This window comes from Lepus europaeus, chromosome 1, assembly GCF_033115175.1.
Source record: "Lepus europaeus isolate LE1 chromosome 1, mLepTim1.pri, whole genome shotgun sequence".
NCBI classification, from domain to species: domain Eukaryota; kingdom Metazoa; phylum Chordata; class Mammalia; order Lagomorpha; family Leporidae; genus Lepus; species Lepus europaeus.
In genome coordinates, this window is record NC_084827.1 from 117,445,091 (window position 1) to 117,460,656 (window position 15,566).

At 45.5% G+C, this 15,566-nt stretch overlaps 1 protein-coding gene and 1 long non-coding RNA gene across 5 annotated transcripts in view; one reads left to right on the plus strand and one right to left on the minus strand.

The window, feature by feature from the left end:
* Positions 1 to 15,566, plus strand: part of LOC133757573 (uncharacterized) — a 102,296-nt gene that overhangs the window by 86,156 nt on the left and 574 nt on the right. The gene's annotated exons all lie outside the window — the stretch shown is intronic.
* The window catches only part of WIPF1 (WAS/WASL interacting protein family member 1), a 124,886-nt gene that overhangs the window by 5,630 nt on the left and 103,690 nt on the right, over positions 1 to 15,566 (minus strand). For all 4 annotated transcript variants that reach the window (XM_062188063.1, XM_062188091.1, XM_062188073.1 and 1 more), the window contains exons 4-7: positions 11,444 to 11,611; positions 8,378 to 9,151; positions 3,150 to 3,362; positions 2,412 to 2,525 (exon numbers count right to left, since the gene is read on the minus strand). In XM_062188063.1, the coding sequence (XP_062044047.1) occupies positions 2,412 to 2,525; positions 3,150 to 3,362; positions 8,378 to 9,151; positions 11,444 to 11,611 (1,269 nt within the window). The remainder of the gene's footprint in view (positions 1 to 2,411; positions 2,526 to 3,149; positions 3,363 to 8,377; positions 9,152 to 11,443; positions 11,612 to 15,566) is intronic.

Below are 15,566 nucleotides of genomic sequence, written 5' to 3' on the forward strand. Positions count from 1 at the left end.
AAACTTTTTTTTTTTTTTAAATATTTATTTTGGCCGGTGCCATGGCTACTTGGCTAATCCTCCAGCTGCAGCGCTGGCACCCCAGGTTCTAGTCCTGGTCGGGGCGCCAGATTCTGCCCCGGTTGCTCCTCTTCCAGTCCAGCTCTCTGCTGTGGCCCAGGAGTACAGTGGAGGATGGCCCAAGTGCTTGGGCCCTGCGCCCACATGGGAGACCAGGAGAAGCACCTGGCTCCTGGCTTCGGATCAGTGCAGCACGCCGGCCGTAGCGGCCATTTTGGGGGTGAACCAATGGAAAAGAAGACCTTTCTCTCTGTCTCTCTCTGTCTAAATCTGCCTGTCAAAAAAATTTAAAAAAAAGAAAAAATATTTATTTTACTTATTTGAAGGCAGAATTAGAGAGGAGGGACAGAGAGACCTTCCATTTACTGGTTCACTCCTCAAATGGCCACAGCTGGGCCAGGCTTAAGCCAGGAGCCAGGAACTCAGAGTCTCCCACATGGGTACATGGGTCCAAGGACTTGGGCCATCCTCCACTGCTTTTCCCAGCATGTTAGCAGGGAGGCAGAGCAGTGGGGTCTTGAACTGGTGCCTATATAGGATGCTGGCACTGCAGGTGGAAGCTTAACCTGCTATGCCACAACACTGGCCCCTAAAATTTGGTTCTTAATAATAACTTACTTAGTTGTGTTATATATATGAACTATTGTCATTATAAAATAGTAAATATGCCTAATGCCAGAATACTTAATGTAAATCTGGAAAATAATTTGTGGGGACAGTGGGCATTAATTCACTAACTTAAGGCATATTCCTAAGTGCCTGCTGTGACTCGGGCATGGTGATACTCAAGGAAGATGCATTAGTGAGCAATCCACAGTTCTGGTCTTTAAGTTGTTTACTTGCATCTTACAGAAGGAGGATGGGGAAGGGAATACAGCCATTAAATTAAAAGCCAAGAGGGTAAGGGGAAATTGGTTCTGTTATTGATTTTCAAATATGAATAATATTTAAATTAGATTGAGAATGCCTGTAGAAAGTCAGGAAGAGTTATTTAGAGTCTGTATGAACATCCCTTCAAGTACATTTGTTAGTGTCCAAGAGAGAAGAAAAACTGGCTGTGTTCTGACCAGGTGGAGGTCCCTCTCCTAATGAAAACACACATACACTCACTCAAGGAGGTCTGCTCCATGTGAAGACTTGTCATCAAAAACTTCAACTACCAGCCCTTGAATGACCTGTTTATTGGGCACTTTCTACCTATTTATTAGGCACTGTCTGGGAGTGCAGTATTCCACATTAATGAGTTTTTCCAGGGATTAAGGCAAGCAGCAATATTCTGTTTATTTCTGGTATCTGTTCATCAAAATTTTCCTAAAATATTTTCCAACTCTTTGAATTCTTCAGTAGAGACACAACGCACAGCTTGACTCAATTAATTTAACCCAATCAAAACATCTGGTATTGTCATATGTCTTAACATGCAGTATAACTGTCCCTCTCTCTTCCCGTGACCTGAGACTGCCAGCTGTCACTTCTCACTGATGTAAGTGATTAGGCTTTCTAATCGACCTTAACTTCAGCTGATATTAATCTGCTCCAAGGCTGGCAACCACCAACCAGAACTTATGGAAGAGCTGTGTGTTGAGAAGCAGCAGCAGGCTCTGGGTATGGGTAAAGTGTTCTGCTGTGGGCTTTGTGACCGCCATGTGACTTGCTCATACATCTTTTCTCCACACATTTCTGGCTTGGGAGTTTGGTTCTGAAGCTAAGGCTTCTGCATGTCTGAGCCTCATCAGTGATACCTGTACATTTCATGCTAATTCCTCCTTACTCCTGTACATTTATTGCTATGAAATTCCGGTTTGTCTATTTTTCCTTCTTGGTCACATTTCTTCAATAGAGGAAGAGTGATTCCTTCTTATGGAAGCATTACACGTATTAGTAAAAAGGCAGAGACCATCTGAAAGTCTAGCAATGCTAAGTTCCTGAGCTGACTCGATGGACTCCTGTGAGACAAAAGCCATGTGATAAAATGCGGAAGTGTTTGCTAAGTCATGTCATACAGACCCCACCACCAAAAAACTGTCCTCTCTCATCATAACTAGTACTACCAGCTTGCTCGGACACATTAACTATTTCCTGTAAGCATCCTGGCTGGGTCTCCCCAATTTCTTTCTCAAAATGCATGGAGAACTGACCAGAATTTAAATGGCTCCAAATAATTTAAAAATTGATATTATTATTTAATAAATTTAAAATTTTAAAAATAAAAAAAATTAATCATTTAAACTGACCCGAGTTTAAATGGCTCTGCCTGACTCCAGGTAAGAGGCCTGGAATTCCCATATGGACCCACACATAACCCAGGTATTCCAGTCTGAATCTGCCAAAGCCCTGGCAGAAATACTCACTCCGGCTCTCGTTTCTTGCCAGTTTGCTGGGGTAACTTTTGGTTGTTGGTACATATGGCTCTGGAGGTGGCAAATCAGAAATTGGGTGGAAGAAGAATCTGCTTTCCCACTCATCTGGGGGAGAAAGAGACAGTGTTGTCAGTAACAGCATGCGCTGAAGACTGATGTGGTGAGAGGCACGGATGAAATCTAGAGAGAGGACTGCAGAAGTCACTCCTGGTTTTATGCCCAGAAGGTTATAGAAAAGCTGCAAGAACTACAAATGTCACTGAGCAGTACATTCATCAAATATACTCGTTTGCATATCAAAGCAAAGTGATTTCAACTCCAGGGATCAGCATCCAGCCAGTCCCCCTTAGAAGTGGGGACTAAGGTATGGGACCCCTATCTTCCCACCAGTGGGCTCAAGAGTAACTGGGAGCACTCTGATAACCACAGCAGACATGAGTGCTTAATATCTGTAGGCCCTTGAGGCTGTTACTTACAGCAAACTGTTAGAAGATAAGCTACAAAAAAATTTTTTTTTCATTATTCTGGAATCTCTGGGAAGTTAACCAAAATCAGACTCAAACAAAGAACAGGTCAGAGAAAAATGGCATGTCTTTTTGGGAGAGCAACTATTATTTTTTTATTTGAAATCATAGTGGGCCCTAAAATGGTTAGTTAGATCAGTGTAGTGCAGTATGGTAACAACGATGGAGCAAGAAATGTTACCGCCAATGAGCAAACCACACACACCTTCACATGAAGAATCTTGGAAGCCATTTCTAATTGATGTTGATGGTGGAGGCGGCGGAGGGGCCCCAGCACCAGGCCTGTCGGGGGGGAGTGGAGGCCGGGGGCCACTCCTGGGACTATCAACTCCACTCCTGGATGGCAGCTGAGGGGTGGCAGGCAGGGCCCGCGATGTGCTGCCATTTCTGCTTACTGGAGGCGGTGGGGGGAGGGGACCTGGGGCAAAAGAGAAAATGCCATTTAGTTCAGTCCTACTTTATACCATGCATTACTATTGTAACAGTCATCATCAGTGTGCATCTAAGGGGTGTCTGCTGGATTCAGTTCTTAAACTAGGGCATATGGAGAAATCGTGGAGACTCTGCCAGAGATTTAGCTGAGAAAAGAGTAGGCACTTATAAACCAGACACACAAAGTACATATGTACACATGTATATATAAATACAGATTCATAGCTAAATGGCTGTTTTGGCTTTGAGTTAGTTGTTGAGAGTGCAGATGATACAATGAAATTGAACACAGGTGATAGTCTGTTTATACTGACAACCATATACTTTTATATATATTTCATAATCTTTTTTAAAGATTTATTTATTTGAAAGGTGGAGTTACAGAGAGGGAGAGGGAGAGGCAGAGGCAGAGAAAGGTAAGTCTTCCATCCTCGGGTTCATTCTCCAAATGGCCACAACAGCTGGGGCTGGGCCAGCCTGAAGCCAGGAGCCAAGGGCTTCATCTGGGTCTCCCATATAGGTGGCCAGGGGTCCAACTGCTTGGGCCATTTTCTGATGCTTTTCCTGGGACATTAGCAGGGAGCTGGGTCAGAAGAGGAGCAGTCAGGACTCAAACCGGCACCCATATGGGATGCTAGCACCGCAGGCAGATGCTTAACCTACTATGCCACAGCACCTGCCCCTGTCATAATCTTATTAAAGAGTGGTTGAGAGCTGGTGCTGTGGCATAGCTGGTTAAGCAGCCTGGCTGCTCCACTTCGATTCAGCTCCCTGCTAATGTGCCCAGGAAAGTGCAAGATGGCCCAAGTGCTTGGGCCCCTGAACCCATCTGGGAGAGCTGGAAGAAGCTCCTGGCTCCTGGCTTCAGCCTGGCCCAGCCCTAGCTATTGCAAACATTTGGGGAGTGAACCAGAGGATGGAAGATCTCTCTCTCTCTCTCTCTCTCTCTCTAACTCTGCCTTTCAAATACATAAACAGATCTTCAAAGTCATGAATTATTTTAGGCCTTCAGAAGAACTAAGTTCTTCAAATGTACAGGATTATTGCCAATTATACAAGTATGTTTCTGTGATGCCTACAGCCCGTTTCCGGGCAGGAAACCAAATACCGGTCAGTCATCCTGAGCACAGCAGGAGTTCCTTCTTGCTTCTTCCTCTCTGCAGGGCAGATGAGCAGAGTGACAAACAACTAAGCAACATCCTGGGCTATAAACGCTAGTGAGGGTCCTGACCTTGAGCAAGCTGTTGCCCTGTGGAACTTGACTTCCTGTCTATGAAAGGATGCCAGATAGTCACCTTTCTCATGCTACTATTATCAGGAGTTAATCAGTCAAAAATCAAATAAAAAGTATTTAAAAAGAATTTGAAACCATTTTTAAAAAATAGTGGGATGATAGAACCATAAATTTTTACATTCCTGGGAAAAATTAAAAATAACTTATTTTTGATAATATAAATGAAATTTATTTTGACTTTCCCATTCTCCAAATGTAGAGGCTATTTGGGTAGTGAGAACATTCAAACAAACCAGGGACCAAACTTGAGCATTTCCCTGTGTATGTCGGAATAGCCTGAGTAGTGATTACTGATCTTCAGCAGCGAGTTCCACTCACGAGACACCAACGTCTTACATAAAGACAATGTCATATAGTGCTAGAAATATAAATTTCTCATCACCTACAGACTCAGAATCCAACAAGGGATCTTGAATTCAACACCTTGCCCACTGCAGGGATCCCTGACAGGAAGTCTTGGCTCCAGAACTCGATGGAGCCCTGGCAGGTCTCTCAAGGAGTCCTCAGTGCCTCACCTTGCCAGGTTTATTTACTGTCCCATCTGCTTATCCTTGTTGGAGTTCCAGGCAGCAAGAGTTGATTTCCTGGAAGAAAGTGTCTCATATGCTGTGGGTTTAACTCCTACCTGTCATGAATTGTAAATTGTGGCCTGGTTAATTTTTTTTTTTTTTTTTGACAGGCAGAGTGGACAGTGAGAGACAGAGAGAAAGGTCTTCCTTTTGCCGTTGGTTCACCCTCCAACGGCCGCCGCGGTAGGCGCGCTGCGGCCGGTGCACCGCGTTGATCCGATGGCAGGAGCCAGGTGCTTATCCTGGTCTCCCATGGGGTGCAGGGCCCAAGAACTTGGGCCATCCTCCACTGCACTCCCTGGCCACAGCAGAGAGCTGGCCTGGAAGAGGGGCAACCGGGACAGGATCGGCGCCCGACCGGGACTAGAACCTGGTGTGCCAGTGCCGCAAGGCGGAGCATTAGCCTAGTGAGCTGCGGCGCCGGCCTATATCTCTTTTTTTAAAAAGAATTATTTGAAAGGCAGAGGTAGAGACAGAGAGAGGTTTTCCATCTACTGATTCACTCTCTAAGTGGCCCCAATGACTGGGGCTGGGCCAGGCCAAAGCTGGGAGCTCCTTCCAGGTCTCCTACATGGGTACAGGTTTGGGCCATCCTCCACAGCTTTCCCAGGAGCATTAGCAGGGAGCTGGATCAGAAGAGGAGCAGCCAGAACTCAAACTGGTGCCATTATGGGATGTTGGCACTGCAGGCAGGTCTGGGCTTTACCCCTGCTGTGCCACAGCACCAGACCCTACATATCTTTTAATTCCATTTCCTGTGAACTTTTCGAAGCACTCCCTGTGTATTTTAACAAGACTGAAAAGATATATAAAAACTGTTCTAAAGACGAGGTGCAATTTAGCCTAGCAGTAGATTCCTGTCATCCGCGCTGAAGTACCCAGGTTTGATTCCTGCCTTGGCTCCCAGTTCCAGCTTTCTGCCAGTGCAGACCCTGGGAAGCAGTAGTGATGCTGAAGTGACTGGGTTTCTGTCACCCACAGGGAGACTCAGATTGTGTTCTCAGCTCCAGGCTTCCATCCCAGCCCTGACCACCATAGGCGTTTGGGGGAGTGAACCAGCAGAAGGAATCTCTCTCTCTCTCTCTCTCCCCCTCTCCCGTTCATTAAAGTTTTTTCAAATATTATCAATAGTGGCTGGCGCCGCGGCTCACTAGGCTAATCCTCCGCCTGTGGCGCTGGCACCCTGGGTTCCAGTCCCGGTCGGGGTGCCAGATTCTGTCCCAGTTGCTCCTCTTCCAGTCCAGCTCTCTGCTGTGGCCTGGGAAGGCAGTGGAGGATGGCCCAAGTGCTTGGGCCCTGCACCCACATGGGAGACCAGGAGGAAGCATCTGGCTCCTGGCTTCGGATTGGCGCAGCGCGCCGGCCGTGGCGGCCATTGGAGGGTGAACCAATGGAAGGAAGACCTTTCTCTCTGTCTCTTTCTCTCACTGTCTAACTCTGCCTGTGAAAAAAAATGTTATCAATAGTTATTTCTGAATGGTGGTGGTAGTAGGATTATAGGTGATTTTTCTTTTCTTTTTTCTCAAAGAAGTGCATTTTATTCATTTTCATTTGAAAGGCAGAGAGAGAGAGAGAGAGAGAGAGAGAGAGAGAGACACAAGAATCTGTTGACTCATCTACTTGGTAGAGCCATACAGAAAGCTCCTCAGTTTAGGGAAAATCACAGACACTGGGTAAGAAAAAAAGTGCTTTCTGTTCTCATTTATCCATTGAAGTCTATTCAGGGGGCTGGCGCTGTGGCATAGTAGGCTGGGCCTCTGCCTGCGGTGCCAGCATCCTATATGGGCACTGGTTCATGTCCCAGCTGCTCTTCCTCCCATCCAGTCTCTGCTATGGCCTGAGAAAGCAGTAGAAGATGGCCCAAGTCTTTGGGACCCTGCTCTCACATGGGAGACCATGAAGAAGCTTCTGGCTCCTGGTTTTAGATCAGCACAGCTCTGGCCATTGTGGCCACTTGGGGAATGAACCCGTGGATGGAAGACTTTTCTGTCTCTCCCTCTCTTTTTTTTGTAACTCTGCCTCTCAAATAAATAAATAAAGTATTCAGTGAGATACCACTATATTTAGGAATTGGATTTAATCTACTAGACACTAAGTATTTGTAGTCAATTCCCTGTAGCATAATGGTTTGCTGGAGTGGTTCAAACTCTACTGGACATTATAATCACTGGGGAGCTGGTCTTAACTGCACGCAGACCAGTTATACCAGAACCCTGGGACAGGGCCCAGGCCTTCTGGTTTCTTGAAGTTCCTCAGGTGATTCCAGTGTGTGATGAACTTGAAGGACTACTGGTTGGAATAATGGTGTTGTTACTAGAATTCTGAGGTCATAGGTCAAAAGTCAGTTAACACTGAAAGAAAAAAATGCCTATTTCTAGACATGATGGGGTGTGTGTGATGAGGTTAAATTTAAAAGCAGATGCTTCTGCTGAGTCTCTCAATAACTACTGTGAAAGAAGTATACTATGTGTGTTCTAAAAATGCCTGCTTTATGATAAGGAGAAAGAGAGCAACTCTCAGGAATTCTCACATTTCATTTCCTACTCCGAAAACTGTGTTCTCTTAACGTTTCTCAAAGCTGGGAGAGCGAGGGGCACAGGTGGGCTTTGGCAGGCCCTTGAATCTGGAAAATGGCATGTCAATTTTGAGTGTATGCCTATGAACATTATAGGAAGAGGGAGCCTGTATCTTTGATTCTCCAAGCAATGTATGTGCCAGAGATGTTAACTATGCAACATGAACTTTTTCTGTTTCTCTGTGATGAGCAAGGAGCTGGTCTCAAAGCCTGAAACACGAAGAGAGGAGTACAGAGTCCATCAGCTCTTCAGTAAGTGCCTTTTTGCTGGGCTCCCAGGGCCTCCTGCAGGAGATGGTGCTGGATTACTAAGTAGCCTGGGAGCACTTAACTTTACGGGTTACTCGGTCTCCTCCTTTCAGACGTGAACAGAAACATAGGTCTCGTTTTCCTCAGAGGTTTACGTGAGGTCACGATGAAATCAGCCATGTCAGTGTCACTTCAATGCAGGAAGCTCTCCCAGAGCCCACCTATGCTGCCGTTTGCATTCAGCCCCAGGACTGTGAGTGCTTTCTGGTGGGCTGGGTGTTAGGGATCTGAGAACTCACCCGTGTCTTTCTTACCTGATCTGCCTGGCGGGTCCCTCACTGGAGGAGGGGGTCTCTCGCTGGGCGGGGGAGGAAGAGGGCCCGAACGTCCCACCGACGGTAAGGGAGGTGCAGAGGACGTGAGGGACACGTTCCGCTGCGGGAGCCTTGGGATTTCGTCGCCGCCACCGCCACCCGGCGGCAGGGGGGGCGGCCCGGGCCTGCTGGGTGGCGGCGGCGGGGGCGGGGCCTGTGCAGAGGCGGCGGGCCGCGGGCTGGAAGGCACTGGAGGCTTGTTGTTCTGCGGCGGGGGCGGGGGCACCGCTTCCCGGTGGATGGAGGGCCTGTTGCCCATTGGCGGGGGCGGTGGAGGGGGCTTGTCATCCAAGGCCCTGCTGGGGGTGGGAGGCAGGGGAGGCCTGTTGGCGAAGGGCGAGGGGGAGCCCGAGGGTGATTGGCGTACGGAGCCTCCTCCGAAGGCAGCACCTCGGTTTCCAGGGAAAGGCGGCGGAGCGGGGCCGGGGCCAGGTGGCCTGGGCGCCCCAGGCACTGGTGGGGACCCCCGGTTGTGCAGACTTGATTGAATAGGTCTTGGCGTGTTAGGTACTGGAGGAGGAACACTATCGGGCTTCGAGCCTACGTCAGGCCTCGGGGGAAGCATTCGGACCCTCTGAGGCTCTGGGGGACCGCTCCTGTGGCCTGCCGGAGAAGGCACGGGAAACCTCCCCGGGCCACTTGGGGGTGAAAAAGGCTTGGCAGAGGTGGCTCTTCCTCCTGGTGGCAAAATCGGTGGTCGGCTTCCTCCGGAATCTGAAGAACAGGGAAACAAATGTTCAGTTAGAAAACCAGGAGCCCTGCAGACATCAGAGAGCCGGAGCGTAGGCCCAGCTACTAGAAGGCCTTTCCCAGAGGGCTGTACCATAGGGGTAATTATTAGCTATGTAAACTGGGTTTTGTGCGGTCCTTCCTGGAGGCAGAGGAGCAGACACAGCTCCATGTCGACCTTGTAGTCCCAGGTTCTACAACCATCAGCTTTCAAAAGGATTCCCACAAGATCTCTTAGCGCGATGGACAGAAACGAGGACGGAACCGGAAGCGTTCTGGAGAGGTCAGTGTGCACTGTGCGGGACAGGAAGAAGGTGGCTGCACAGGATTCCTGCTACTTCCGTCATCTATGTGCCCTGGCCCCTACAGCTCTCAGGTCTGAAAAACCATTGAGTCATCAGAGGTGAAAAAAATTAGTTATCTCCATTTAAATAACCATATAAAGGGCTCACCTAGTCCCTTTGAAAAGAAATGCCCAAGACAAGGTGGGAAAGTATAGCAGAATGCTTGGGACTGCACTGAGGAAGAATGAAGCAAAGACATTGTCCAACAAAGTGTAACTTAAAGAATGGATGCCAGCGCACATGGCATCACACGCGGCTTTGTCCTACTGCTTTACCTCAGAATGGCCAGGACAAAACAACCCTGTACCTGTTTTGGTTCAACAAAGTGGGGAACCAAAGGTCTGGGAAATCTCAAACCAGCACCCAGAATGGTGTGGAACTGAAGATAATTCTCAAAAAACAATCTGCCTTAGAACATCTCCCACTTCACTCATGAGCTAATAAAAAATACTGCTTACCGGCTGAGCACTTGCTGTGCACCAGCTATTCTAGACAAGAGGAGTGAACAAAATAGAAAAGGTCTTACTCCCCTACAGTTTACATCCTTGCAGGGCTGGGGAGAGAAACAGTAACCAGCCAGTGCATTCAGCAATTAAATATTTTAATATACTAAAAAAAAAAAAAAAGACTAAAATATGCCAATGAGATCCAGAGTGCCTGGAGTGGTCAGAACAGAGTGGGGTGGCCTGGGGACCATTCTTCAGAAGACTGACGTGAGCTAGGGTCTCACAAGCAGGAGTCAGCATGGAAAGATGAAGGAGACGGACACTTCCCCAGAGGGCCAGCAGGTCCAAAGGCCCTGGAGTAGAAATGAGCCCCCCAAACAACAGCCTGTGTCCTAAGGCACAGTGGGCATGGGAAAGATTCAAAGTCAATGGAGCCTGAGTGGCCAGCAGGAGCTGGATCACAAATCCTTGCAGGCAGAAGCACTTGGCCACTTACACAGTGGAGAACCACGTACTAGAAGAAAGCTGTATTTTCCTATGTGTATTTCTATGTCACTAACTTAGGATAGGTTGTATCTCCCAAGTTCGGATTAAAGTCGCGGTTACCGTATACCTTACCACGTGTAAGGGGGCTTCCGGGACAGCACTTTGTGCACTAACTGCAATTCTAGCTCCATTTTCTCATTTCCCCTCTTTTGATTTTTGCCTTAATTCCTTGCCACATAAATGTGAAAATTTTACCCTTTCCCACATTCTAAAAGATTATGTAATAGAGATAAAATTCCTTTAATAGGACAAACATGAAGAAATGTTTTATGGTAAACTTCCTTGGGCTTCTGCAGTAGTCAGGAGAACCTCATGCACTCTTCAAGGCTTTTATTGAGGCATGACCAAGGTCAACTTCTTTCTACCATCAAGTTCATAGATAATTCTCTAGGACTTATTTCTAGTAACTCCCCACAGAGAACACTTAGAACCACTGGCACTGAAATGCTAAAAGTCTGTCATGCAAACCAGTCTTTCAGATTCTGGGGACATCTGTGATATGCTCACTGGACATGCTGCATCATGTATTTGGGAAGTGGCTCCGAAGTGTTTACTATGCTGGACAGGTGGAGCAGGCCACCTCCCAAGGCTGCCTCTGCCAGGTCACTGGGCAGTTCTCAGGGGTGACAAGTTCCATTTGCTTCCTCCTTTCCTTCCCACTCTAGCCCACTATTTAGAAAAGTACAAGAATGGACAAGTGACACCCAAGGACACTGGGCAGATAGCTCCTAGCTCTATGGAGCTGTCTGATCATGAGTAATATAAAACAAAACAAAACAAAAAAGCCGCTAAATAGTGTCTCATGTAAAATAGGGGTAACAACTCAGAGAATGTAAAAGGTTTGAAAGAGCACAGAGCCTTAAGGGGCACACCAAGCCTCTTGACCCCAGACTGCCACGCCGCTGTCTTTGGCTTTGAAGAGAGAGGGAAACACTCCTCACCATTATCCCTGCTGGCTGTGGACCTCAGCTTCGGCATTCCAGCCTGGAACAGTCCTCCCAATCCAGGCGGGCCACCTGCTCCGCCGCCACTGCCACCTCCACCTCCACCGCCGCCGCCACCTCCTCCACCAAATCCACCGCCGCCTCCAGCACTGGCTCCTTTAGGTTCTGCGGAAGGAGCAAAATGCCAGCTTTTCACACGTGTGGAAACACCCACCAGCGTACCCACCCGTCGTGGGCCAGTACAGTAAAACAGGGAGCCGGCAGAACCTGGGCCTCTCATGGACAACTGGGATTTCTTTTCTTTTAAAGATTTATTTATTTACACAGAGAAGGGGAGAGACAGAGAAAGATCTTCCATTTGCTGGTTCACTCCCCAGACGACCACTACAGCCAGGGATGGGCCAGGCCAAAGTCAGGAACCCAGGCACTTGGTGCATCTTCTGCTGCTTTCCCAGGTGCATTAGCAGGGAGCTGGATCTGAAGTGGAGCAGCTGGACTCAACCAGAGCTGCAGGCAACAGTTTAACCCCCTATGCCACAGCGCCAACCCCACACCTGGGATATCCAAGGTTGGCCCTGCCTCCAGTCACAATAGGAGGGGTTTCTTTGGGCGCAGGGCAGTCCCAGAACCAGTGGTGGGAGGAACAGTAAGATCTGCCCCGCACCTGCTCCTGACTAGCTTCCACACGCTAACACAGTTAACATCTGCTTGACCTACAGCCTAAGACTTGGCAAATAAAGGAATCGTCACAGAAAGAAGATCCCAAGGGAGGTGGAGATGCAGTAAAAAATGAGAAGAAAGGGAATTGTAGAAAGAATAAAGGAGGGGCTGGCATTTGGCTCAGTGATTAAGACATCATTTTGGAGGCCTGCATCCCATATGGAGTGCTGGGTTCAAGTCCTGGTTCTACCCTGGTTCAGCCTCCTGCTCAAGTGCACCCTGGGTGCACAGCTCAAGTGGTTGGGTCCCTGCTACTTTTGTGGGAGACTCAGATTGAGTTCTTGGATCCCAGGAATTTGGGAATGAACCAGCAGATGGGAGGAATAGTAATGGAAAAATTTTTAAATCTCACAATTTTACTCCTTGGAAATATCCACTATTGAGGTGTATTTGTATTTGTGTGTGTGTATGTGTGTGTAAATTCACTGAACAGTTTTTAGTCTGCTTCCCCCCCACCCCCAGATATCTTATTATTAGATTTTTCTATATCATTTAATATTCTTTGAAAACATGAGTTCAGAGGATTGTATTTTGGAATATGAAAGTGTTATAACTTACTTAATCACTTATTTGATAGCCTTTTAGGTTGATTTTAGTTTCTGAATATCATAAAGACCAACAGTGAGCTTTAGTTATTTAAAAATTCTCTGCAATTTGAGAAAGTGCAAAGATTATGTTTTATTTTACATTTATTTACAGAAATTATGATATTTTGAAATAGGAAGAAAGAAAAAAATAGTTTCTTGTCTAGCTCCTGAGTTGTTTCTCATTGTCTTTGAACTACTTTATAGCTTTAAGTTGTAGAAAGCTGCTAATCATGCAAATAATATTTGTCTAAATAAATGAAAATCAGTTGTGTTCCATTAAATTCATTTCAGCAGTTATTTGCCTATACATGTGTATGGTATTTTGTATTCTTCCTTGCACTGGTAACACTGTATTGGTTCCTTCATTAATTCATGAGTTAAATAATAAAATGTTTGATATTGTATCTATGAAAGCCACAATTATACCATCTTTTAAAAAAATCAATCTTTAAATGTGTGTGTCTATTAGACAAGTTGTTTAAAGTCTTACCTCCCCCCAAAAGAACCACACACATCTTCTTTGATAACTACTTCTTGAAATCTGTAAAGTAATCTGGGAGAAATGCCACTTTTATGATATTTAGACTTCAGATTTGGAAATGTGTATTTTCCTATTTATTCACATCATGTGGATTTGGGGGTAAGTTTTATAGTTTTCATGATATAGGTTATACATGATTCTTGTTAGAGTTGCTTCAGATACATACATTTTTAAAAAGAGATTATTTATTTCACAGGCAGAGTTACAGAGAGGGAGGGAGAGACAGAGAGGTCTTCCATTCACTGTTCACTCTCCAAATGGCCACAATAGTTGGAGCTGGGCTGATCCGAAGCCAGAAGCTTCTTCTGGGTCTCTCACATGGGTGCAGGGGCCCAAGCATTTGGGCCATCTTCCACTGCTTTCCCAGGTACATTAGCAGGGAGCTGGCTCAGAAATGGAGCAACCGGGACTTGAACTGGCACCCATTTGAGATCTTGGCGCCATAGGTGGAGGTTTAACCTATTATACCACAGCACTGGCTCCAAGATACATTTTTATTTCTTGAAGTTGTGAAGAGAATGCTTTTCCTGTAAGATCTTGTAATTGGTTATTATTGGCATCAGAAAACTTCATTTGGTATCTAACAGGCCACTCTGCTTTATTTTCTAAATTGAAATGTACAAAAAAATTATGATCTTGCATTCTCTAGTGGACATACAGTCTCTAGATAATAAAGACTTTTGCCTCTTCTGATAACTGTTATATTATTTCTCTTATATAGGTAATTACTTTGATGGTTGAACTTCCATACACTGTAAATGATTAATGTTGCTAAAGGCAACCATGTTCTGATTTTAATGAGAAGGCCTCTAGCATCTTCAAGTTAAATATTAACTATTGGTTTGAAACTGTTTTTTCTTTCCCCTGAATAGTCAGTCAGGATGGACTCTTCTAACAATTTTTTAAGGTTTTCTTATAGCATGGAATTTCATTAAATGCCTATTTAAGGTCTACTGAGATGATAGTATATATGATTTTCCTTATTTTAAGTGATAGTTAAGTAGATTTCCTAACATTAAAAATGGATAAGCCCTAGTCTTCATGAATTCTTCTTTTAACATATCACTGAATTAGAGTTTCTGGTATTTTATTTATCATTCCATCCTCTGTGATCATAAATGGTCTATGATAGGGCTTTTTAATTTTGGAACTACTGCACTCTCATTTTGTGTTGGATAATTCTCTGTTGCCCCTGGCTATCCTGTTTGTGGAATGTTTACAGCATCTTTGGCCTCTATCCACTAGATGGCAGTAGCAGTCCCACCCCATGCCCACACTCTCCAGCATTGTGACAACTGAAAGAGTCTTTAGACACTGCTACGTTTGCCCTGGGGGACAAAACTCACCCTCGGCTGACAGTCACTAAGGTGCAGCTTTCTTTTTTATGTGTGCTACCTTTTTCAAGCTTTATTTTCACTTCATGACACTTTCATTACACCTGTCAGATAATTTTCCATCTCTTCTTGTTTGGGAACAATTTTTATAGCATTCCAATGAGCTATTTCTTAAATTCAGAATAAGTTACTAATAAAATCATTTGGCTTCAATGCTTTTTGGAGCGAAAATAACGTGGTAAACTTTTCACCTTTTTCCTTGCTTCTTGAGGTTGGTTTCCTGGGTGAATTTTGATAGATTTAGGCTTTTCTTAGAAAATTATTTTTTAAAGATCTTAAAATATTTTAGCACATAACTTTATTATACTACCTTAATTTCAGAAGATCTACTTCAAGTCTCTTATTTTGTTTGCTGAGTTGTAATTTTATTTATTTGTGTCTTCTTTTTTTCTGGATTAGATTTATCATCAGTTTGTGTTAGTTCTGGGTCTTTTTCTAGGTGTAGAGCTTTCTGGAATGCTTAAGGTAACTATGCTGATAGAGGAAATAATGTGGAATAATGAACTGACAAGAATTACTTCACCTAACAGAAAAATATCAAATTAGAATAATAATTTCCAGAACCATATGCAGAATTGCTGCCACATACAACTCGAGTAATTGGGTTCCTGCCACCTCTGTGAAAGATCTAGAATGCATTCCTGGTTCTGGCCCCAATCCAGTGTTATGGGCATTTAGGGAGTGAATTAGAGGGTAAGAGCTCTTTCTCCATCTTAAAAAAGCCCAAAACAAAAACATTCCAGGGTAGGCATTTGACACAATGGCCAAGTTGCCACTTGGGACACCTACATCCCAGATGGGAGTACCTGATCTGAGTCCAAACTCCTATGCTTCCAATCCAGCTTCCTGCTAAAGTGCACCCCGGGAGGCAGCGACGA